Below are 26,354 nucleotides of genomic sequence, written 5' to 3' on the forward strand. Positions count from 1 at the left end.
AGGAGCCGCAGCGGTTGGCCAGGGCGCCCCCACCTCTCCTGAGCCCGCGAGCGCCCCCAACCGCAGGGCCAGCCGTCCTGTCTGCCCCGCAGGACTGCGCGCCGGGGAGGAGCGGAGACCCAGAGCTACAGAGGAGAGAGGAGGCTGTGCCAGGTCCGCGCCCTCCCGGGGGGCAGGAGGAGGAGTGGCAGGCGACAGCTGCGGGCCTGGCGCGAATCTGAAGATGCCGTCGCCCTGGGCCCTTGCGCTCCCGCTGCTGCTCCCCTGGGTGGCAGGTGGATTAGAGAACGCGGCCAGGTGAGTGGCTGGCGATCGCCCTGGCTTCAGCTCCCCACGGGCCCCTACGCTTTGTCCCCCCGCGGGTGTGTGCGCGCTGAGACCTGGATTTAACAAGGATGCCAGTTCCTGGGCGGCCACAGCTTCTCTCCAGCTCCCTTTGCATCTGAGGCGCCCCACCTGACCGCGTCCAGTGGGATCCTGGGGGGCGGGGGAGGCTCTGCTTGCCACCCCTCCCCGCGCCCCAAGGGTGCGTTCTGGCTTCGTGATCCGCAGGCAGCCGTGGGGCCGCGTGTGTGAGGGTCTGCCTGTGGGTGGGTAGCGCCTGTGCCTGCGTAGTTTTGTGTTTTCCACTCTCGCTAACCAGTACCAATGGATTGTCAGTCGCTAGTTTTGGGGGGGGGCTGGGGGGGGGGAGAAGGGAATGAAACTGGGAGGACTCGGACTAAGGGTTTACCCCGGGCTGAGCCCGCTGCGAAGGGGGTTCCCACGCAGTGGCTTTCTCATGAGGGTTGATGAACTGGAAAGAAAGAACATGTGTGTGAATGAAATGGACTCATTCTTCTTGCTGTGGCAGTTCAGAATCTGAAGTTACTTCTTTACTGCCCATAAGCTTTCCCAAGCCCCAAAACTTATTTTTGCAGAGATCAGCAGGGCCACTTAAGAAAGACATGCTTATATAGTGCTCCCTGCAGGCCTGGCACTGTTCGAAACACCCATTTAAAGCCCCATAACTGCCCTAGCTGATTTGGCTCCATGGATAGAGCATTGGCCTGGGGACTGAAGGGTCCCGGGTTCGATTCTGGTCAAGGGCACATGCTCTGGTTGTGGGCTCCATCCCCAGTGTGGGGTGTGCAGGAGGCAGCCGATCCCTGATTCTCTCTCATCATTGATGTTTCTGTCTCTCCCTCTCTCTCTCCCTTCCTCTCTGAACTCAATAAAAATATATTTTAAAAAATAAAATAAAGCCCCATAACTACACTGTGTGGAGTTATCACCCCCCAGTGATAGAGGACAAAAATGAGGCACAGATGGAGGTAAATGCACCAGGAGGCACAGCCAGTGAGCGGTGGCCCCGGGCATTCAAACCCAGGCGGTCTGGCCCAGCGTCCCTGCTCTCCACCGTCATTAGGGCAGCCTTTTGGGAATCACTCACTGGAAAAGGGTTCCTGGCTCCCTGGCTGTGACGTCTTGCTTTCTGAGGTGTCCACTAAGCAGGGATTCTCCACTGTGGGACTAGCGCCCTTGGGGGCGGGGGTGGACCATTATTGTGGGGTAGAGAGGCTGTTATGTGCATTGTGGGAGTTTTAGCAGAAGCATCTGTGGCACTTCTAACCACCGGATGCCCACAGCAACCTTCCCAAGTGTGACAACCAAAAAATGTCCCTGGACACGTCCAAGGTCCCCTGCTGAATCCCCTCCAGCTGAGTGAGAACCACATCGCTGTTGAGAATTTTTTAAAATATGTTTTTATTCATTTCAGAGAGAGGAAGGGAGAAGGGAAGAGAGATAGAAACATCAATGATGAGAGAGGACCATTGATTGGCTCCCTCCTGCCACGCCCCACACTGGAGATCACACCCACAGCAACCCAGGCATGTGCCTTGACCGGGAATCGAACTGTGACCTCCTGGATCATGGGTCGGCGCTTAACCACTGAGCAACACCAGCCAGGTTGGAGAGTTTTTAGTGGACATTTCCTGGGCAGAGCAGGCTGGGAGCCTTGCTTTGGTGCAGGCTGCTTTCAGGTGAGCCTATCTCTGTTTGACTCGTAGCGACAAAACTTTCATCAGAGTCTGTCACAGTCTTAAGGGATTTTGAAGTTCAAAGAGAACAAACCTCAAATCAGGTTCTTAGAATGTATGGTCACAAGCTTCAATTTCCTTTTCGCGATAAAAATGTGGGCAGATGTAATTTGCTCATAGTTACATTGTCCTGGAACTGTGCGGGTCTTGTATTGCCAGAAAGCCCGCTCTTTGGAGATGAGATTACTAGTTCCCTAGCAACCAGCAAACCGACCTCCAGGAGTGTCACTCTCAAAGTGCCACCGAATTAAATGCAAAGCTGACAAGCCCCCAAATAAGCCAAAGAATATTAAAATGGAGACTCTGTGGAGGATTCTGCAGTTTTCAAGATGTGAAACATGGTTTCCTTACTCCGTATCAGGTTCACCAGCCGGTGTGTTTATTATCTCCTCAACATGCTTGGAAATGTCAAGTGGTCGGCTCTCCAGCAACTGCTGGGAGCCATGGTTAATCAACTCCAGACTCTGAGTAACAGGGACACATTAAAAGGAAAAGCTGGGCATTCACTGCAGAAAAGTATGTCTGCTGATTATTTTCTCTTTTTTAAAAATATTTTTTATTTATTTCAGAGAGGAAAGGACAGGGAGAGAGAGATAGAAACATCAATGATGAGAAAGAACCATTGATTGGCTGCCTCCTGCACGCCCCCCACTGGGGATCGAGCCTGCAACCTGGGAACGTGCCCTTGACCGGAATCAAACCCAGGACCCTTCAGTTCGCAGTCCGATGCTCTACCCACTGAGCCAAACCAGCCAGGGCATGATTATTTTCTGAGGTTTCACACTTATAGCAAAAATTACCCCTGCTATAGAGAGATTTCTAATATAATCACCAGTTTTTATTTAATTGAAAATCTGCACCATAACTTTAGTGACGTAAAAAAATATATGCCTCTTAAATGGTGCTTAGCACATAGCATACAATTAACACTTATCAAATAAATAAATCATTAGCAGCATGTGTTTCCATAGTTTTAAGCATCAATATTTGTCTTGAACCCCAGACTTTTCTATACCCTTTGGGCATTGGGACAATTTAGATGCTCTAGACATGCTTTGTCCATTCCTAGATCTCCCATAATCCCCTGCTTCTATTATAATTCTCCATTCTCTCCATAGTACTCTGCTGCCCCCGTTTTCTCCCATAATCTCATTCTTTCTCATAGTTGCCTGCTTCTCCCATAATCTCACTCTCTCCCATAATTTTCTCTCCCATGCTACTGTGTTGCTCCCATAATTCCATTCTCTCCCATAGTCCTCTGCTGCTCCCATAATCCTATTCTCTTCCATAGTACTCTGCTGCTCCCATAAGCCCATCCCCTCCCACAGTTCCCTGCTTCTCCCAGAATCCCATTCTTTCCCATAGTTACCTGTGTATCTTTCATAATCCCATTTTATCTCATAGCTCCCTGCTTCTCCCAGAATCACACTCTCTCCCATAATTCCTTGCTTCTCCCATAGTTCTCTTTTTACTTTGATGTAGTCCCATTTATTTATTTTCTCCTTTGTTTCCTTTGCCCTAGGAGATGTATCGGCAAACGTGTTGCTACTAGTGATGTCTGAGATGTTGTTGCCTATGGTTTCTTCTAGGATTTTTATGGTTTTGCAACTTACATTTAAGTATTTTATCCATTTCGAGTTTATTCTTGTGTATGGTGTAAATTGGTGGTTGTTTCATTTTTTTGCAAGTATCTCCAATTTTCCCAACACCATTTATTGAAGAGACTGTCTTGACTCCGTTATATGCTCTTGCCTCCTTTGTCAAATAATAATTAAGTGTAATGGCTTGAGTCAATTTCTGGGTTCTCTGTTCTGTTCCATTGATCTATATGCCTGTTCTTCTGTCAGTACCAGGCTGTTTTGATTACAGTGGCCTTGTAGTATAACTTGATATCTGGTGTTGTGATCCCTCCAACTTTGTTTTTTCTCAAGATTGCTGTAGCTATTCAAGGGTCTTTTTTTTGGTTCCATATAAATTTTTGGAGTATTTGTTTTAGATCTGGGAAAAATGCCATTTAATAGGGATTGCATTGAATCTATAGATTGCTTTGGGTAGTATGGACATTTTAATGATGTTAATTCTACCAATCCATGAACACTGTATATTCTTCCACTTGTTTATATCTTCTATCTCTTTTTTCAATGTCCTGTAGTTTTTCAATTGTAAATCTTTTACCTCTTTGGTTAAGTTTATTCCTATGTATCTTACCTTTTTTGTTGCATTGGTAAATGGGATTATTTTTTTAATTTCTCTTTCTGAGAATTTATTATTGGTATATAAAAATTCCATCAATTTCTGGGTGTTAATTTTTTTATCCTGCTACATTGCCAAATTCATTTATGAAATCTAGTAGTTTTTTGGTGAGTCATTGGGGTTTTCTATGTACAATATCACGTCATCTGTAAATAATGACAGTTTTACTTCCTTCTTTCCAATTTGGAAGCCTTTTATTTTTTCTTCTTGTCTGATTGCTCTGGCTAAGATTTCCAGGACTATGTTGAATAAGAGTGGTGAAAGTGGAAGAAAAAAATGCTCCAAGTCAGTAATCAGAGAGATGCAAATTAAAATGACAGTGAGGTACCGCCTGTCAACAAATGACAAGTGCCGGTGAGGATGTGGAGAAAAGAGAACCCTAGTACACTGCTGGTGGGAATGAAGACTGGTGCAACCATTATGGAAAACAGTATGGAATTTCCAAAAAAAATTAAAAATGGAACTGCCATTTGTCCCAGTGATCCCACTTCTAGGAATATATCCTAAGAAACCCGAAACACCAATCAGAAGAATGTATGCACCACTATGTTCATTGCAATGCAGTTCACAATAGCTAAGATCTGGAAACAGCCCAAGTGCCCTTCAGCAGAGGAGTGGGTAAAAAAAGCTGTTACATTTGCACAAAGGAATACTATGCCACAGTAAAAAAGAAGGATCTCTTACCCTTTGAGACAACATGGACAGGCCTGGAAAGTATTGTACTAAGTAAAATAAGCCAGTCAGAGAAAGACAAGTATCACATGGTCTCACTCATATGTGGAACCTAATGCACAAAATAAACTGATGAACAAAATAGACCCAGAGACACAGAAGCATGGAACACACTGTTGAATCTCAGAGGGAAGGTAGGGTTGGGCGGGTGGGTGGGAAGAGATCAACCAAAGAACTGGTATGCATATATGCATCACCCATGGACACAGACAATAGTGTGGTGAAAGCCTAGGGTAGGGGTTGGGGTGGGCTAGAGGAGGTCAATGGGGAAAAAAGAGGACATATATAATACTTTCAACAATAAAATTTTTTTTTAAAAGAATAAAATTTGTTCTATATAAAATGGCATGAAAGGACCTGCTTGATCTAGCCCAGTGATGGCGAACCTTTTGAGCTCGGCGTGCCAGCATTTTGAAAAACCCTAACTTAACTCTGGTGCCGTGTCACATATAGACATTTTTTGATATTTGCAACCATAGTAAAACAAAGACTTATATTTTTGATATTTATTTTATATATTTAAATGCCATTTAACAAAGAAAAATCAACCAAAAAAATGAGTTCACGTGTCACCTCTGACACGCGTGTCATAGGTTCGCCATCACTGATCTAGCCTTTGCCTATTTCTTAACTTCATTTTATGTCATTTCCCCCCATGTTTCATTATGAATGAATGAACGTGATGGAAAATAAATATAGCTGTCTTGATAACACTGACTTTTTTTTTACTACCTTCCCTTCCTTGTCTCACTTTCCCTCTCCCCTATTGATCTTCCCTTCACCTCATCAATAAACCACTTCTTGCATTCAAATCTTATCTTGTGGTCTGCTTCCAGGGGGAGGCCAAACTAACACACTCCTCTTCCCCCATTTTAGCCTGATTCCTGAGCTTGGAAGATAAATGAGAGAAGTAGAGGAAGCAATGGAAAGTTCCAAGTTTTGTCCTACCACTCATGGCATGGGGAGTTTGAAAATGCATCAGTTCACAGTAGGCCTGGAGAGCTTGATAGCCTATATATTCAGGAAGGTGAGATGCTTTGGGGTACCCTGGGGCCTGTTGGACTTGGGCCCTGTATCTTGAAAATGGATAGGAACCCAGAATGAATCTTAACTCATTAGGTACAATGGGCTTGCCATACTGGGAGCTATGGAAAAACAAAAAACAAAAATAAAAAACAACAACAACAACAAAACCCATCATGGTTGGACCTTGTTATCCCTATTTAGAAAAAAGATTGAATTTGTTTGGCAATATTTAAATGGATTTGAACATCAGTAAAAGAAGTTTTAACTTCTCAATTTGTCTTGGAGAATATCATGAAGTTTCCTGGAACCATAAACAAGCGTACAGAGAATTCTGGCACAGTATATTTTTTGCAGAAAATAAGGAATCCCATGAAGAAATACTACACTACTTCCACAACCCCTGGAATGTTTTTAAATTAACTTCAGCTGTGGAGACGGCAATTTTCTGATTAATTTGATCAATGTAGACAGCAAGCTGTATAATGCATTAAAGGAACTCTGGCAATTCAGCATTTAGCTCAGACTCCTACAGCTCAGGGCCTTCTCTCCACGGAGACTTACTCGCCTACGTTAATACATCCCTGCCTGAGGACCAGGTTCCCTAGGCCTTCTATGTGCCAGACTTTGTTTAAGACAGTGATGGCGAACCTATGACACGCATGTCAGAGGTGACACGCGAACTCATTTTTTTGGTTGATTTTTCTTTGTTAAATGGCATTTAAATATATAAAATAAATATCCTATCTAATAATAGACAAACATGGTAATTGACCATACCTTTACTATGCCTCCCATTGGCTAATCAGTGAGATAGCAAATTGACCACCAACAAAGATGGAAGTTAATTTGCATATGTAGGTGCAAAGCGGTGGAACAAAGACTGAAGGCAGCTCCAGCCGGAACAGCAAAGACTGAAGGTGGTTCCGGCTGGAGCAAAGGCCTGGGTCCCGGGTGCCGGAGGAAAACTGGTGCTGGCAGCCAGGAGAAGGGAAGGCCAATTGCATGAATCTTTTCGTGCAACAGGCCTCTAGTCAAAAATATAAGTCTTTGTTTTACTATGGTTGCAAATATCAAAAAATGTCTATATGTGACACGGCACCAGAGTTAAGTTAGGGGACCTCTCAAGGTGGTAGAGGGCAGTGGATGTTGGTGGAATCATTTCAGTCCAAAGTCAGAAATTCTTTCTCATAAACTCCTTTTTATTGATGACCCCAGGTATATATTAGGTTCCATGGGTTTGGGTCAATCCAGCCAAAAGCATAAAAGCTCTCTATACTCAGACATCTGTTAAATTCCTATGATTGATACTTTGCCTTAACCATGTATCTTTGACAATGCCAGAATACACTGGTCCAATTTTATACATTTTAAAAATACATGCTTCAATAAATATGGAGCTAAATGCAGTTCATATTGATAGCTTTGTAAGGTTTTTTTTTGTATGAATGGATTCACATATAAAGAATATAATCATGTATATCAGACTTTAGGAAATGATTCTTGAAATACTACAGTGTTGATCATGGTAGGCTAACTTCTGCATCAGACCATCTCAAAATCTCAGTGGTTGAACACTGCAAAAGTTTCTTTCTTTGTCTGCCTTGAAGTCCAAGGCATGTTTAAAAGATGGCTGCATGCCTTCACATGGAACCAGGCTCCATCCATCCATCTTGAGAGTCACCATCTTCCCCCAGGTCTGCAGAATCCTCTCTCATCAATGGGTTGATGGAAAATAAGCAGATCCAGGGTCTCTTGGGAGGTGTTGTGAGCAGGCTTGGAGGTGATCTGCTTGCATTCCCACATTCCACTGGCCAAATCCAGTCCCGTGGCCCCAACTAGCTGGCAGCTGGCGGGGAAGTCTAGCATAGCTCTGTGCCCAGGAGACACAGAAGCAACCTAATGAGTATTTAACCATCTCTTCCACCGCCATTAAATTGCAACATATGGAGTTAAAGCTGTTTGGCCATTTTTAACTTTAAAAAATGGTAGTTTCATGTAGCTTAGCCTAATGGTTTATGGCCCTTATCCAGAATCCTCACAACCAGATATTAAAGTATAATAAGAATTGAATTAGTGAGGGAACGATCATGAGTGGGCATGCTATTCGAGCAAAGGTAGAAGGAGAGGCTGCTGGGAAAGTAATTTGAATCATTTGCTAACATTAACATGGAATGGCATGTGAAAACTATGTAGAAACTAAATGTTCAAGCTTTTTTAGAAGATATTTATACTTACTTTTTTAAATGTTTATTTTTTATCACCATTTCACTCCTCTATGCCCTCTTCTACCTCTATCCACCCTCCTAATCCCCACAATCACCACACTGTTGTCCATGTCCCAGAGTTCTCTCTCTCTCTCCTCTCTCTTTGACAGTTTTTAAAAGATTTTATAAGTTAGTGTGCCCTGCTATTGTCAATATCATGCTTGCCTATTTCTTCCCCTCAATAATATTGTTTCAATTTAAACAGAAACAATAATTAATTTTCTTTTTATTTGTAGTTTTAAATAGCTGCATGTGTGCATTAAAAAAAAAAACTGGCAAGCATACAATGCAGAGCTGGATTCTGGGGGTAATAAATCAATTTCCTCTGGCATCTTTTTAAACCAGCAAGTAATTAGTAGCATTTCTGTCCAGGAGTGATTTCCCCCCTTTAAACTAATTTTCCATTCTCATGACCAGATGTAGCATTTGATGATCAAACCAGTAAAATCCCATTTGTTGCTGTTCATTTGAAGCCATCTCTCAAAGCTGAGTGAATTCATGGATGGCACACCCACTCATTAAAAGGCATGTGGCTCATTTATGGACCCGCATGGTTCTCAATGGTTTTTCTTTCACTGTTGTTTGAAGCTGCTCGGTCATCTTTAGAAAATATGCACAGAGCGTGTCGTTGCATCCACAGTGTAGCTGGAGGCTGCTTTGTACAGTTGCCCGAACATCAAAATCCATTTTCTAGTTCCCAGTCATCAGTAGATTCTTAGCTGTTCTTTTCATTTTTTCAACAAATGAGACTAAGGCTCGATTTAATGTCCAGTTTCTGATTTCTTCTAAGAGAGCTTGAATTCTAAGATGTATTTGTCACTGAGAAAATAATCTTACTTTCTTAACAAGTTTTTCATGGCCCAAGGGTTACTCATGAACATTTTGGCAAGTTTTACGAGTGATGCTTTGTACAATGTCAAAAAACGATGACTTGAAAAAACACACAACAAACCGAAGACTTGGGAGAAATGACTACAACTCAGATTTCTGTTTCACCTTTTCACCTACAGGCAAGCATGTGAAAGCAATAAAACTCGAGAAAGACAATGTCTCTGGAGAGCTGTGGTAATGTGCAAGCAGTATATGAATTTCATCTTCTGCTGATTTTCTCCTGTTAGTTAACCCCAGGCAGAATTCTGCATAAATCAAAAGTGATTGATTTTGCCCAACACATATGATATGGGTCTGACCACCTGTGCAGGGGGCCCTGGGCTCTTTCACCAAAGTTTCTACTTAGACTTTTGGGAAAATATCATATTTCAATAAATTTCCATTTGTTTTTGTGATATTTCACATCTAACAGTTTTAGTAATCTTGTTAGAGCTTATCAAGTTCACCATGGCTGTAAGGCGGCTGGCTTGAGTTTTGTCAAATCTTTGCTATTTCTTAGTGCTTGAAATCCTTCCATAACTCTCCAGAGCTTTCAGGATGGACAGCCTGTTTCACGTGGACACAGGTCTTTTCTTTCTGGCCCCTGCTAATCTCCCTGCCCCTTCTCCATCCTACTATTTCTTCTCTCTGCTTCCTCTCCCACTTCCCTAGTCCAAACACACACTACTTTCTATTCTTAAGTCTATAGACCACCAACTTGTGTTCTTAGTGGCTCCATCCTTGACACATGTTTTGTCCTCTGCCTGAAACACCTTCCCCAGTAAACAGGCCCCTCCCTTGTACCTGGGTAAGTTCCACCAGTCACCAGAATTCATGTCAGGACCTATTTCCTCTAGAAAACCCCTTAATGCAGGCATTCCTGGGGTCCGGGGGCCCAAGGGTCTGCCAACCACTGTAGGTTCTTGGCTTCATGCAAGAAAGAATTCCAATACAAGCTAGAATAGAATTTAAAGTGAAAGAGAGTTTATTAGTGAAGCAGTGAGAGTGGCTACTCCATATACAGAGCATCCCCTCCCTAGTGGGATTTACTTCTTTTGTTGAAGTTCATTTAATCGAGTGGTAGGGCATTCAATAAGGGGGGAGAGGAATATTCAGGATCTTTCTGGGAAAGAGGTGGAGATTTCTGGTAAGAACCCCAGCAACCACGTTGTGTCCTTATATAGGCTTCAGGCAGCTGCAGGGTGTGTCGGATAGCATGCTAATGTATTACAATGGGATATAAGGAGGTTAGAGGTCACCATAAGGAACAAAAAAAAGACACCAAATAGCTGCAGCAATCTTGAGAAGGAAGAACAAAATAGGAGAGATCACAACACCAGATATCAAGCTATACCAGAAAGCCACTGTAATCAGAACAGCCTGGTACTAGCACAAGAACTGGCATATAGAACAATGGAACAGAACAGAGAACCCTGAAATCTACCCACGCCATTATGCTCAGTTAGTATTTGGCAAAGGAGGCAAGAGCATACAATGGAGTCAAGACAATCTCTTCAATAAATGGTGTTGGGAAAATTGGACAGGTACATGCAAAAAAAAAATTGAATCTAGACCACCAACTTACACCATACACGAGAATAAACTCAAAATGGATAAAAGACTTAAATGTATGTCATGAAACCATAAAAACCCTAGAAGAAACCATGGGCAGCAAAATCTCAGACATCTCTCATAGCAACATGTTTGCCGATAACATCTCCTAGGGCAAGGGAAACAAAGGAGAAAATAAACAAATGGGACTACATCAAAGTAAAAAGCTTCTGCACAGCAAAAGAAACTATCAACAAAATGAAAAGGGAGCCCACTGTATGGGAGAACATATTTAGCAATGATACATCTGATAAAGTGTTAATATCCAGAATATATAAGGAACTCATACAACTTAACAAAAGGAAGACAAACAATTCAATTTAAAAATGGGCAAAGGACCTAAATAGATACTTCTCCAAAGTGGACATACAGATGGCTAAGAGACACTATGGAAAACAGTATGGAGTTTCCTCAAAAAATTAAAAATGGGCCCACCCAGCTTGGCTAAGTGGTTGAGCATCAACCTATGAACCAGGAGGTCACGGTTCAATTCCCAGTTAGGGGACATGCCTGGGTTGTGGGCTCAAAACCAAGTAGGGGGCATGCAGGAGGCAGTCAGTCATCTAAAGACATTTTCAGCTGACACTACTGGAGGGGTTGGTGCTGCTGGTGTCTGTAGGTAGAGGCCAGGGATGCTGCTAAGCATCCTACAATGCACATGACAGCCTCCAACAACAAAGATTTATTTGGCTCAAAATATTGCTCATGTAGAGGTTGGAAAACCCCATTCAGAGGTTGAGCATGACTTATAAATGCCCAAAATTAATTCCATTAGAGGATGAAAAAATTGTTCCTTCAAGAAAAAGTAGCCCGGCCAGCATGGCTCAGTGGTTGAGCATCAACCTATGAACCCAGAGGTCACTGTTCGACTCCCAATCAGGGCACATTGCTGGGTTGTGGGCTCAATCCCCAGTGTGGGGCGTGCAGGAGGCAGCTGATCAATGATTCTCTCTCATCATTGATGTTTCTATCTCTCTCCCTCTCCCCCTCTGAAATCAATAAAAATATAAGTTTTTTTAAAAAGAAAAAGTGAAGAATAAATTCATCCTTGATTTGGTGTTCTCAGCTAATGAAATCTCAGACACCATCTCTTTGTAGCTCTTAACTGAACAACCAAGTTGGTAGGAGGCAGACCACGAGGGAAAACAGCAAGGTTATTTAACTTCCCGACCTTGACTCATGTTATTAACTTGCGTAAAATCCAGCCCTGCAGCAGAAAGCACGTGGTAAAATGTACATTCCTTGTCTGTTAAACAGCCCAGGAAACATTTTACAGTGCATTTAATATGCGTGTGGAAGCAACCCCAGCCCTCCATAAAATGTACAACTCAAGTCTTCTTCCAGGATCTGCTAGCAACCCTGTCCCATTCTAGGCCAGTGAGTAGGTAAACTTGCAGTGAGCTTCATCCGTGGCCCAGAATACTTAGGGGCACTTGGTGACAGGGCTGACTTGGTCAGGAATCATCAAACTACAGCCTGAAAGCCAAGGCTGGTGGGCATCTGTTTTTATGTGGCTTGTGGCTAAAGCTAAATCAAAAAAAGTGTACTATTGCCCAACTGGCATGGCTCAGTGATTGAGCGTTGACCTATGAACCAGGAGGTCACAGTTTAATTCCAAGTCAGGGCACATGCCTGGGTTGTGGGCTCGCGATCCCCAGTAGGGGGCATGCAGCAGGTGGCCAATCCATGATTCTCTCTCATCATCAATGTTTCTATCTCTCTCTCCCTCTCCGTCTCTGAAATATATACTTTGTGTGTGTGTGTATGTGTGTGTGTTTGTGTGTGTGTAAAGTATAATAAGCTAATTAGACCGGACATCCTTCAAAGACGACCTTCCGGATGAAGCCAGGGCTGCGAGGGAAGCCCAGGTCCTGGTGCTTGCCGGCAGCTGGAGGAAAGCCTGGGTCCCGGATGCCAGAGGGCAGCCGGGGAAAGGAAGGCCTACTCTTGCATGAATTTCATGCATCAGGTCTCTAGTATATAGTAAAAGGGTAATATGGTAATTAGACCGGACGTCATTCCAGACATCCTTCCTGACAAAGTCGGGGCTGGAGGGAAGCCAGCCTGGGTCCCGAGTGCCTGCAGGTGGTCCGAGGGAAGCCAGCCAGAGGAAGGAAGCCCGGGTCCCAGGTCTCAGAGGGAAGCTGGTGCTGGCAGCCGGGAGAAGGAAGAAGGAAGGCCTACTCTTGCACAAATTTATATATATAAATAAAGAGTTTAGCAAATTGTGTTTCCAGGAGGCGAAGAGGAAGGAGAAGGCAGCTGGGCTGTCATCCCTGACACTGCTCTGCTGGGGCGGGGCCTCTTCTCCACTGGGCTGGAGTTTCCTCATCTATAACATGGGAGGGCTTGGCTGAGGGTTCTCTAGAGCCTTCCAGCACTTACTGGCCTATAGTGTATGCACCTTCCAGTTTCCTCAAGCGGCGCCAGGTGGCCAGTGGGGTAAAAGTGCAGTGCTCTTGTCTGGGACAGCGCCGAAGGGCCAGGGAGTCACATTGCCACCCTCGGCTCGGAAACAGTCACACACCCGGGTAGCCGCTCTGTCTGTGCCAAGCAGACTTAGGAATCGGTGCCCTGTGAGGCTCAGGAACATAGACTTTTGGCCACTTTCATGTGCCCTAGTTTTCTAGATTATATAACCCAATTCTTTTAACCCTGGGAAAGGAGGAAATGGATGACACTAATTACTGGGGAAGGCTGGCAAGGGATGGTAGCACAGACTGGCCACCCAAAATTCAGGTTTTCAAAGTCAAATGGGCAGGTTTGTTGAAATTAACCAGGTAACTGACATCTCTGCTGCTCATCTAGTAGCAGGGAAGGGTCTCTGTTGCCCTTTCTGTTTTTTTCAATACTAACATGTGGCTCTTTGTCTGTAGTCCAAGGGGTCACGGGTTGTCGGCACTCCAGCCCGGGCTCTGTCGCTATGGAACCAAACTGGCCTGCTGCTACGGCTGGAGAAGGGGCAGCAAGGGAGTCTGTGAAGGTAACTTTGTAAAAAATCAGGCCACCATGTGCTCAAGCAGTAGCTCAGGATCTTTAGGTTTTTATTACTATTTCTTTTTATTTTTTTAATTGATTTCAGAGAGGAAAGGAGAAGGAGAGGGAGATAGAAGCATCCATGATGAGAGAGCATCATTGATCGGCTGCCTCCTGTACGTCCCACACTGGGGAAAGAGCCCAAAACCCGGGCATGTGCCCTGACCGGGAATCAAACCGTGACCTCCTGGTTCATATAGGTCGACTCTCAGCCACTGAGCCATACCGGCCGGGCTTTAGGTTTTTATCTGTGACACCATGAGCTGTGGGGTCCCCAGCAAAGGGACATGGATAGCTATCAACACCCAAGCTCTTAGGTTCCTGTGAGACCTCTTCCCACCCAAAATGTGGCTGACACCATCAACCTAGTCGTGGTTTGTTAGGAGACCTGCCTTGTCACTTATTTCTGTTGCTATCTTAGTGAGCATGCCCGGGTGGCTTGTTGTTGTTTTAATCAGGAGAAACTGAGTTGGACAAAAATAGGTCAAGAAGTACCTCCTTCCAATTATAATTTTTTACAATTGATTTCTAATGATACACACTTTTAAATTATGAATCACGCAACCAATAGACTTCAGTCACAAACGTGAAAGTAAGCCACTTACTTTATAATTTTGTTACATTTTTAAAAATTTCTTTATTGATTAAGGTATGACATATGTGTCCTTATCCCCATCAAAAATAGACCACATATTGGGTCACAAGCAAAGTCTCCCCAAATTCAAGAAGATTGAAATCATATCAAGCATCTTCTCAGACCACAATGGCATAATATTAGAAATAAACTACAATAAAAACAATCCAAAAAATTCAAACACTTGGAAGCTGAATAGCATACTATTAAACTAATGTTAGTCACATTTTGAAAGTCCATGGTGCCAATTTCTAGATGGTTTCAAGGTATACATGTGTATATGCAAAGATGTTAAGTATTTTTGGATTCTCTGTACAACTTTCATACCAAGGAACCATAATTTGCCTTGGTTATTGTTTCTTAGGCCATGCGTTAGGAAAAGGCCTCTAATCATTTCAAGAGGGTTGGGGAGGACAGGGATTTATGTAGAGTTTTGTGGTGTTTGTTTTTAATATGACTTTCTTTTTTGCATTAATCCTCACCAGAGGATACTTTTTCCCCATTGATTCTAGAGAGAGTGAAAGGGAGGGAGGGGCGAGAGAGGCAGAGAGAAGCATCGATGTGAGACACATTGATTGGTTGCCTTCTGCACATGCCCTGGCACAAGCCGGGATCAGGCCTGCAACCCAGGTACGAGCCCTTGACCAGGAATTGAACCCAGACCCTTCAGTCCGCAGACCGATGCTGAAACCACCGAGCCAAACCGGCCAGGGCTATATGACTTTCTATCATAATGAACACTCTCAGTGTGAGGAATCAAATCTGCATTCATTCCTCCCAGCTAACTGAGCTGGGGTGTACTACTTTGTGGTAGGAGTCTGGTTTCACTGTTCTTGTGTCCGTAGGTGGCATATGCCTGAACCTCAGTGTTTTATCTGTTAAATGTTTAAAAGGCAAGTAAGTGCAGAGGGCTCAAGAAAAATACTCACAATGCACATTTGGCAAGCTGAAGAGGTTGTCAGCACTCCCACGGCCCCAGTCGAATGTTCAGGTTAATACCCTTGCCATGATTTTTATATCTAAGATCTATATTTTAGCCAGGCTGGTGTTGCTCAGTGGTTGAGCATCAACCTATGAACCAAGAGGTCACTGTTCTATCCCCATCAGGGCACATGCCTGGGCTGGGGCTCGTTCCCCAGTGTGGGGCCAATCAATGATTTTTCTCTCATCATTGATGTTTCTATCTCTCTTTCCCTCTCCCTTCCTCTCTGAAATCAATAAAAGCTTATTTAAATAAAATAAAATCTGTATTGTATTTTATCCAATTTGCATGGTCCTTCTTGATAGTAAAGTCATATGCTCCTTGAAGCACCAAATAACAGGGTGGTTAGTCTGATTGCCAGGTCTCCGATTTCTAAGCCAGAGTGTGGTCTTTGTGGTCATGGGACAAGAACACAGAGTTAGACCCCGGTCTGTGAGGTCCCAGTCTACCTTGGCCTTCACCTCCTTCCATCTCTTCACCCTCATTCCATTCAAGGCCCTGCCTCAGTGCCCGAGCTTTTTAGATCTTGACCGCTGCCCTGCCTAAATCTGCTCCCTGGGCAGGGTCTGCTTAACTCCATATCATTAACCAGATGTACATGTCACTTAGCCAGATGTTGAAGTCATTAATGAAAAGCTACAGATAGCGGAGTTTCAGGAACAATTGAACAAGAGAGCTTTACTTTCTCTAAAGCCCACTAGAATCTCAGACCATCTACACTAATAAAAGAGAAAGATGCAAATTGACCATACCTCCGCAACACCCACCAGCCAATCAGGAGTGAGTATGCAAATTAACCCAACAAAGATGGCAGGTTAATTTGCATGTGCAGGCACCGAGCAGCCAGGGGTGGGGCGGGATGCTTGCATCATTGTGGCGATGACATAGGGGTTCCACACCGTCCCAGCTGCTCAGGGCCTCTGGGCAGCGTGGGAAGGCAGAAAGGCGGCTCTGGCCGGATGGAGGGCGGTGCAGGCATCCAGGGGAAGGAAGCCCCATTCTTGTACGAATCTTCGTGCATCGGGCCTCTAGTTTTAGGCAAACTGAATGTTGCTGTGGATTGGTTATTCAAATCACAGATCCAAAGTTACTGTAAATGGAAATATCTTTTGGGAGCTTTGACCTTATGGCAGCAAGAGTCTTATTCACCATTGCTAGTTCCCAAGAAAACACTTTGCAGTGTGTTAAAGGGGGAAACGAACCAGAAAAAAAGCAGATCATCCTCTAAATGTCCCCACGGATTTCTCTGCCATAGACAAGGTGGCTGAGTTTGACATGCGTACATTTCACTGTGCTAACTACTCCTGTTTTTTTATCATTAAAACACCTTTTTCTTTCCACAGCTACATGCGAACCTGGCTGCAAGTTCGGTGAGTGTGTGGGACCAAACAAATGTAGATGCTTCCCAGGATACACCGGGAAAACCTGCAGTCAAGGTCAGTGGAACAGACCAGGGTCCAAGTCCAAACTTACCCCAGATCTTTCAAAAGCATTCTCATCGTTGCAGTGGGATTTGTGACATGATATAGTGCTCAGGATTTAACTCCAATCTTCAAATGAAAGTGGCCTCAGGCCCTAGCCAGTTTGGTTCAGTGGATAGAGCTTTGGCCTGCGGACTGAAGGGTCCCAGGTTCGATTCCAGTCAAAGGCACATGCCTGGGCTGCGGGCTCGATCCCCAGTAGGGGGCGTGCAGGAGGCAGCTGATCAATGATTCTGAAACATCAGAATCAGATGTTTTTACCTCTCTCTCCCTCTCTGAAATCAATAAAAATATATAAAAAATAAAAAGAAAGTGGTCTCAGAACTAGAATTTTTAGTTAATCTCCTCTCCCAGAAAAATGTAGAAGTCATTTTGATGCTTTTGTCAAGATGCCAAATAAAAGGTCTTTTTCTCTAAACAAATAGTTTTATTGTGTTTTCAAGCTACTGAAGTAATGCATATTTTTCACTAAAGTAAACAGTGCCAAAGGATATAAATTAAGAAGTAAGCCCTGGCCGATGTGGTTCAGTAGTTGAGCATCATCCCATGCACCAAGAGGTCTCAGGTTTGATTCCCGGTCAGGGCACATGCCTGATTTGCAGGCTCGATCCTCAGTAGGGGGCATGCAGGAGGCAGCTGATGGATGTTTCTCACTCTCTCCCTCTCCCTTCCTCTCTCTGTCTCTTAAATTAATTAAAAAATATATTTTTAAAAAAGAAGTGAGTGTCCAGCCCTGACCAGTATGGCTCAGTTGGTTGAGCATCGTCCCATGCACCAAAAGGTTGCCAGTTCAGTTCCTGGCCAGGGCACATGCCTGGGCTGCAGGCTCCATCCCTGGTAAGAGGTGTGCAGGAGGCAGCTGGTTGATGTTTCGCTCTCACGTAGGTGTTTCTCTCTCTCCCTCTCCCTTCCTCTCTCTGTAAAGTCAATAAAAATATATTTTTTAAAGTAGGTGTCCACCCCCAGTCCCTACTCTTGCCATAGTTAAGTTTGTGCTAAGTCCCTCAGGCCTTTTCTGTGATAGAACCAACATCAGTATCTCTCATGGGCATCTCCCATGTCAGCACATACACAGCTGCCTCACGCTTTTTAAGCCTGTATCCTAGTCCTTAGTGTGAACACTTTTATCATTTATGTAAAAAATACTTTATTTAATCACTATTGTCTAAGTTGTCTCCAATTATTTGCCTTTATAAACAATGCAGAAGCAGACATCATTCTATGCATGTCCTTGCACCTTGCGTGGGTGCAAGGATATGCTTAGAAGAATAGGATAAATTCTGAAAATGGAATTGTGGGTTGATAATGTACATATTTTTTATTTTAATGGACATATTTTAAAAGGCATTTTGCGACTTTTGGCATGGGCTGTTTATTTGAAGAGTTTATTTATAATATTGAGAACAGCAGTTTTCAATCTGTATAATGTTGTTCCCCAGGAAGATTTGCCAGATAAAAATACAGATCCCCAGTTAGATTTTAATTTCAGATAAACAACAAATAATTTTATAGCGTACTTAATATTGAATGGGATGTGTGTATACTAAAAAAGTTTTTTAAAAAATATATTTCTTTATTGATTTCAGAGAGGAAGGGAGAGGGAGAGAGAGATAGAAACATCAATGATGAGAGAGCCATTGATCGCTGCCTCCTGCACGCCCCCCACTGGGGATCAAGCCCACAACCCGGGCATGTGCCCTTGGCCAGAATTGAACCTGGGACCCTTCAGTCCATAGGCCAACGCTCTATCCACTGAGCAAAACGGGCTAGGGCTATACTAAAAAGTTTAATCATTTATTTAAAATTGAAACTTAACTGGGCATCCTGTATTTTTATTGTTGTTGTTTATCCTCACCCAAGGATATTTTTCCATTGATTTTTAGAGAGAGTGGAAGGGAGAGGGGGAGAAAAGAGAGAGAGAGAGAGAGAGAGAGAGAGAGGCATCGATGTGAGAGAGACATATCAATTGGTTGCCTCCAGTACACATCCCAACTGAGACCAGGGACCGAACCTGCAACCCAGGTATATGTCCTTGGCCAGGAATCAGACCCGAGAACCTTTGGTGTGCAGGCCGACATTCTAACCATTGAGCCACACCAGCCAGGGCATCCTGTATTTTTATTTGCTAAATCTGGGAACCTTACCCCAGGGGACATCTGAACACATTTGAAGGGGTTACTACCGTCATTTACTGGGTGGAGGCTAGGGATGCTGCTAAGACGCTACAGCGCACAGGGCAGCCCCCTACAACGAAGAATGATCTGACCCAGATGTCAGCAATGCTGGGGTTGAGAAACCCTGGCGTGAGGAAACTTGCCATAATTCAGGTAGGGTCCCTGGTTCTATAACAGTGGTTCTCAACCTTGGCTGCACATTAGAATCACCTGGGAATCTTTTTAAAATCCTGATTTCTGGGCCTCATCCTCTGAGGCCCAACTACCCTCATCCGAGGATAAAGCCCAGAAATCAGGATTTTAAGAAGATTCCCAGGTGATTCTAATGTGCAGCCAAGGTTGAGAACCATTGTTCTATAACTCAGTTGAGCAAAGAGCAGCAAATCAAGTTCAGCTGCCCTCGAGAACAGGGGGCCAGTGTTCTGGAAAGAGGATGAAGTTCCAGAGCAGGGCAGGCACCCCCTTCGCTCCCCATGCCCAGCCCAGCGCCAATGCAGAGCGGAGCTTCTCCACTGCAACAGCCTTTCTTAGAGCTGCAGCCTCAGGGGGAACCTCTGACTCTCTCACGTTCTCCACCAGCACAGAAGCCAGTGCCGGAAGCCTTAGGGCCTACGGTGTTTCCTAGAACCGGGTCCAGCTGCTTGAGAGAGCTGCTTCAAGCATCACACTCTCACCCTGGCTGGTGTGCCTCAGTGGATAGAGCGTCGGCCTGTGAGCTGAAAGGTCCCCGGTTTGATACCAGTCCAGGGCACATGCCCAGGTTGTGGGCTCGATCCCCAGTAGGGGGCATGCAGGAGGCAGCCCATCAATGAATCTCTCTCATCATTGATGTTCTATCTGTTTCTCTTTCTCCCTTCCTCTCCGAAATCAATTAAAAAAAAAAGAGGGGGGAAATCACACTCTCGCCCTAGTCGGTGTGGCTCAGTGGATAGAGCGTCGGCATGTGGATTGAAGGGTCCCAGGTTTGATTCCGGGCAAGGACATGTACCTCCGTTGCAGGCTCCTCCCCAGCCCGGGTCCTGGTCAGGGCTTGTGCAGGAGGTAACCAATCGGTGTGTTTCTCTCACATCGATGTTTCTCTCTGTCTTTCCCTCTCTTCTACTCTCTCTAAAAATCAATGGGAAAATATCCTCAGGTGAGGATTAACAACAACAACAAAAGAATCACACTCTCGTCTGGCCGGTGTGGCTCAGTGGTTGAGCATCGACCTATGAACCAGGAGGTCAGGGTTCCATTCCCAATCAGGGCACATGCCCAAGTTGCAGGCTCGATCCCCAGTGGGGGGTGTGCAGGAGGCAGCCGATCCATGATTCTCTCTCTTCGATGTTTCCACCTATCCCTCTCCCTTCTTCTCTCTCTCAAAATCAACAAAAAACATTTTTTTTTAAAGAATCATGCTCTCATAAGTAAGAATTCATCTGTATCCCTTAGTAGGGTCTTCACACCAGGAAGCCGCACTTCCCAGATGTCTTGGATTCCGTACCAAGATGCCTTCTAAGAGATTTGGAACAGAGAAGCTATTTTTCATGCTGGTTTTCAAGTCCTAGTAAATATTCAGATTGAAGGAGCTGTCCAGTTGGCTCAGGTTCGAGACGGCCTGTCTTCCCCCGCAGCCTCCCCGTGCCAGGACAGCCTAACCAAAGTCTATATGTGAATATCCATGAATGGCAACATGCCCCAGCCCTCCACTGATGTGTTTCCCAAAAATGCTTCTTCCAAGAGACTCTGGGTGCATCACCTCTGGGTTAGGGCCAAGTGATGGGTGTTCCTGGATTTGCCATTAAGTCCAATCAGCGTTCTCCGACTCCCCCTTTTGAAGCAGTTAAGGTTTGTGCAGGAGATGGTAGGGTGCAGGGGACAGGCAATGGACAAGGGCCTTTATAATGTCCAACTAGGGCATCAGAAAATCCCAATGTGTCTTAGCCGGTTTGGCTCAGTGGCTAGAGTGTCAGCCTGTGGACTGAAGGGTCCCAGGTTCGATTCCAGTCAAGGGCACATGCTCGGGTTGCAGGCTTGATCCTCAGTAGGGGGCGTGAAGGAGGCTGCCGATCAATGATCCTCTCTCATCATTGATGTTTCTATCTCCCTCTCCCTTCCTCTCTGAAATAAAATAAAAAAAAGAAAATCCCCATGTAAGGTTCTTTTCAGAGGTGAAGGCATCTGCTTATTTTCCACAATGCAGTTTGCCTGCTGCCACGTGGAATGTTTGTCCTACAAGGAACGTGGTGATGCTCATCTTCCTTGAAGGGGTTAAGCCACGAGGCACCCACGTGACAGCATTTCTAAACACAATCTCCCTTGCCCAGGATCACTTTCAAGCTTTGTTTTCCTTCTGTATCACTTTTCTTGTAGTAAAGTTATTTATTCTTTTTAAAATATATTTTTATTGATTTCAGAGAGGAAGGGAGAGGGAGAGAGATAGAAACATCAATGATGAGAGAGAATCACGGATCGGCTGCCTCCTGCATGCCCCACACTGGGGAATCGAGCTCACAACCCGGGACGTGCCCTTGACCGGGAATCGAACCGTGACTTCCTGGTTCATTGGTCCACACTCAACCACTGAGCCACGCCAGCTGGGCAAGTTATTCATTCTTAATGTTCAAAATTCTTTTAGTAAACACTGAAAAGCACAGAGAAGAAAGTCATCCTCCATCTCACCATCTGGAGATAGCCATCATTAGCGTTTGAGCACAGCCTCCCAGGCCTTTTGTTTCTATGCATTTTTTTACACATATTTTATTGATTTTTTTACAGAGAGGAAGGGGGAAGGATAGTTAGAAACATCGATGAGAGAGAAACATCGATCAGCTGCCTCCTGCAAACCCCCAACTGGGGATGTGCCCACAAACAAGGTACATGCCCTTGACCGGAATCAAACCTGGGACCCTTCAGTCCACAGGCCGATGCTCTATCCCAGTGATGGCGAACCTTTTGAGCTCGGCGTGTCAGCATTTTGAAAAATCCTAACTTAACTCTGATGCCGTGTCACATATAGAAATTTTTTGATATTTGCAACCATAGTAAAACAAAGATTTATATTTTTAATATTTATTTTATATATTTAAATGCTATTTAACAAAGAAAAATCAACCAAAAAAATGAGTTTGCGTGTCACCTCTGACATGCGTGTCATAGGTTCGCCATCACTGCTCTATCCACTGATCCAAACTGGTTAGGGCTCTATGCATTTTTATTTTATATATTTGTTTGTTAATCCTCACTTGAGGATATTTTTCCATTGATTTTTTAAGAGAGAGTGGAAGGGAGAGGGAGAGACAGAGAAAGAAACATCGATGTGAGAGAGACACATCAATTGGTTGCCTCCCGCATATGCCCCAACCAGGGCTTGGGATCAAGCCTGCAACCAAGGTACATGCCCTTGACTGGAATTGAACCCAGGTCCCTTCAGTCCACTGGCTGATGTCCTATCCACTGAGCCGAACCGGCTAGGGTTTATATTATATTTCTTACAAGTTTGGCATTGATCTTTATAGGTGGTCTCGCAATCTTCTGTTCTCATTGAACAACATTCGCTGAACATCTTTGCATTACCCAGTCCCACATCTGGATGTTTCCGGATTCAGGGAACCTTTCTCGTGTTCTAACCACCCCCTGCAGATGTGAATGAGTGTGGAGAGAAACCCCGGCCATGCCAACACAGATGTGTGAACACACATGGAAGCTACAAGTGCTTTTGCCTCAATGGCCACATGCTCATGCCGGATGCCACATGTGCCAGTAAGTGTCAACAGCCAGGCTGCTGGTAGTCAACCTTTGAGGCTTAACTTTTGCCATTTGATGCTTGGAGGAAAGTTGACTTGAGTGATTTAAAAGCAAACTAACAAACAAACAAAAACACCGAAAAATCTCTCTAACATCACCCCAGGCTAAAACATCTTTGAGTAATTTTTTAAAAATTGTGGTAAAATATATATAACATAGAATGCACCATTTAACCATTTTTAAATGTACGGTTTAATGGCATTTTACACATTCACAATGTTGTATAACTATCACCACCAATTCCAGAAGATCTTCACCCCAAAATGGAAACCATCCTTAAGAGTCACCCCCATTCCTCGGACGACAACACATCTGCTTTCTGTCTCTATGGATGTGGCTATTAAATAAAAAGAGTAGCTGAGGAACAAAATAAATTCTGTATCTCTATATATGCAGAGATGTATTGGATTTCTTCACGAAAATAAACATGTTGGCTAGAATAAGCATATTGTTTCAGGAAGGTGATAAATTTAAATTCCATCTTGGGATATCAATCCCACCAGCTACCTTTCTCATGCCCTTTGCCCCAGGCTCAAAGATTAGTAACTCTTGTTGCAAACACACTCTGATTCACATTCCTGGAAAGAAAAGCCCTTCTGTGATAAAGAGAAACCCACGTCCTGTGGGAGGGTGAGAGTCTATATCCATTCATTTACTGAGAAGGAAAGCTTTTCAGGTTTGATGTTGCAGCTAAAAGGTAAACCCATCCTCCTTGCCTGCCTCCCATCCTCCCTCCCCTCTTCCCATTTCTCTTTCTACTGCCCTGCAGCCCCCAACAAGCCTGGGGCCTGTGCCTTCTGCCAGCTTCCTGTGGTGGCAGAGTCTGGGGACTCCCCAGCCTGTTGTAAAATCTTGGCTAATGCACGGCTCACTGCTCCCCTGGCTTACCCTTGGGCTGTCCCCTCTTGGCGAACTGCCCCAACACCACCACTCATCTAGATTCTTCCTTAGCCAGCAAGCTGAAGAGATAGAGCAGGCATTCAAGAGGCTTTTTTAAAAAATCCTTACTGTTATAAATTAAACAGAAACCCACCAGAGACAAATACCTAGCTTAATGACTTCTTATATGGTGAGCACCCATGTAACTACTTACCAAATAGAACTTCTCCAGAACGCCCCCCCCCAACCCCCACTCGTGGGAGCCACTAGTTGGGCTTTTATAGTAATCACTTAACATTTCTGAAAAGATACATGCTAATGGATGTTTCTAAAACATTCCATGAAGGCCCAGTCAGTGCCAAAAGAGATATCTTTCTCCAAATGGCAAGATAGGATTAGGTAATTTTGAAGATTAATTTTAAAAGGCGACAACTAAAGAGAAGGAAGAGTGAACTAGAAAGATAACCATCCGTGGGTGTTGGTTACATTGCCTTGGCCTGTGTATCTGGCCCTGCCCCCTCTTTGTCTATTTCTATGTATGTAACGGTTGCCTGGGCCTCTCTGTTTATAGCTCAGCGTGTCCCGGTGGCCCCAAGCGCTCTCCTGGAGGCTGATTGTATTGCACCTGGCTCCTTGCAGTCTCTTGTGTAGCTGGGTGATTGGCATGCCATGGATGGGGTGGATGAAGGGAGCATATGCGCCATGCTCTCCTGTTGTAGAAGCTTATGATCCACACATACTGGACTCCTGCTGAGGAAAGGCATTTTTGTGAGATAAGTTATGTTTAGCAATGAGCGACAGAAAAATCCAGCTAAATCATCTTATTTGCTAAAATAGCCAGAGGTAGGCTGTTTCACAACCGCTCAATGGTGCACAAAATTCGTGCAAGGGTAGGGTTCCTGCTAGCTGCTAGCTGCTGACTACTAGCTGCAGTCTCTGCCATCATCAGGGTATTGATTTCATTCCATACTTGTTGCCTCAGAGTCACAATGTGGCTGCCACAGCTCCAGACATCGCACATACATTTAAGGGAGGCAAGACAAAGAGGAAAGGAGTGACGCCAGTGAATGAACACCTCTGTCATGACTGTCCCTTTTATCGTACAGCAGCACCTTTTCCAGAAATCCCACTCCCTCCAGCAGACTCATCTGTACATCTCTTTGGCCACAACTGGGTGACATGGTCACTCCTCTTTGCTGCAAGGGAAACTGGGAAAAAGACAAGTATCTGTTAATATAAAGAGAAAAGCGGGCCCAGAATGGCTAGCAGCCAATCAGTTTTATCTGCCACATGTTTTAAAACTGGTACCTAAAAGACCAAGTCTCATATCTCGAGCGACTCTCTCATTGAGGCTAGACATGCATGGAGAGCTTGTCTAGAATGGATTCTTCTGCCCTAATTACTCAGATTGATCACCTGCATCAGAGGTTGCATTTCAACCCTGTAGAGAGCAGCCGGGTGACATAAAGAAGTGATTAGAGCTCAGGCAGGCGGAGAGGCAGATGCAGCCTGGTAACTGATGGGTGCATGTCCTACCCAAAGACAGTCAAATTCAACACACTGGCCATCGAAACAGACCATGCAGCCACCAAGGCACTGCCCTGCCCAGATTCCATTTGGGTCTCAAACAACGAAGCTTATCCTATAACTAGAGGCCCAGTGCACGAAATTCGTGCAAGGGTAGGGTCCCTGCTGGCTGCTGGCTGCTGGCTGGGGCCTTCCTTCATTCTGTGGCTCCCCCTGGTGGTCAGTGCATGTCATAGCGAGCAATCGAACTCCCAGTCAGTCTAACTCCCGGTTGGTCGAACTCCTGAGGGGACACTCTGCATATTAGGCATGTATATAGATTCCATTTCACGTGTTACATGTAACACCCCAGAACTCTGAGGTGGTTTCTCAGTAAGCAATATTTAGCATCTCGGGAGGAGGCTAACCCATGCCTACTTTTCCAGACTCTAGGACGTGTGCCATGACATACTGCCAGTACAGCTGTGAAGACACAGAGGAAGGGCCACGGTGTCTGTGTCCATCCTCGGGACTCCACCTGGCCCCAAATGGAAGAATTTGCATCGGTAAGGCAGCAGGCATCACCTCCATGCCCCATCCCCTGCCCTTGACTGATCCCTTTACTCAATTCCTCCTTTTTCTTTTTTTTAACTTTAAATATTATATATATATATATATATATATATATATATATATATATATATATATATCTTTATTGATTTCAGAGAAAAGGGAGAGAGAGAAACATCAATGATGAGAATCATTGACCAGCTGCCTCCTGCACGCCCCCTACTGGGGATTGAGCCCACAACCCGGCATGTGCCCTTGACTGGAATCAAACCCAGAACCCTTCAGTCTGCAGGCCGATGCTCTATCCACTGAGCAACACCAGCTAGAGCTCAATTCTTCCTTTTTCACTGATACAATCTTGGTGACTAGACATCGCAAGCTCCTAAAAGTACAGACTTATGTCCGGCTCTGAGACAACATTGTTACCCACATATGCTCTAGACTTTGGGATGCTAGAAAGAACACTTCT

The 26,354-nt window shown here is 44.6% G+C and overlaps 1 protein-coding gene across 1 annotated transcript in view; it reads left to right on the forward strand.

Annotated features, from left to right (window-relative positions):
* Positions 1–223: 223 nt before the first annotated feature.
* The window catches only part of EGFL6 (EGF like domain multiple 6), a gene marked incomplete at its 5' end in the record, with an annotated part of 36,649 nt that continues 10,518 nt past the window's right edge, over positions 224–26,354 (forward strand). The window contains 5 exons of the mRNA XM_081114979.1: positions 224–297; positions 13,714–13,820; positions 16,833–16,925; positions 22,766–22,885; positions 25,762–25,881. Coding sequence (XP_080971105.1) covers positions 224–297; positions 13,714–13,820; positions 16,833–16,925; positions 22,766–22,885; positions 25,762–25,881 — 514 coding nt within the window. The remainder of the gene's footprint in view (positions 298–13,713; positions 13,821–16,832; positions 16,926–22,765; positions 22,886–25,761; positions 25,882–26,354) is intronic.

The sequence above is a fragment of the Myotis nattereri genome (genome assembly GCF_964212035.1).
Source record: "Myotis nattereri genome assembly, chromosome: X".
Taxonomy (NCBI): Eukaryota; Metazoa; Chordata; class Mammalia; order Chiroptera; family Vespertilionidae; genus Myotis; species Myotis nattereri.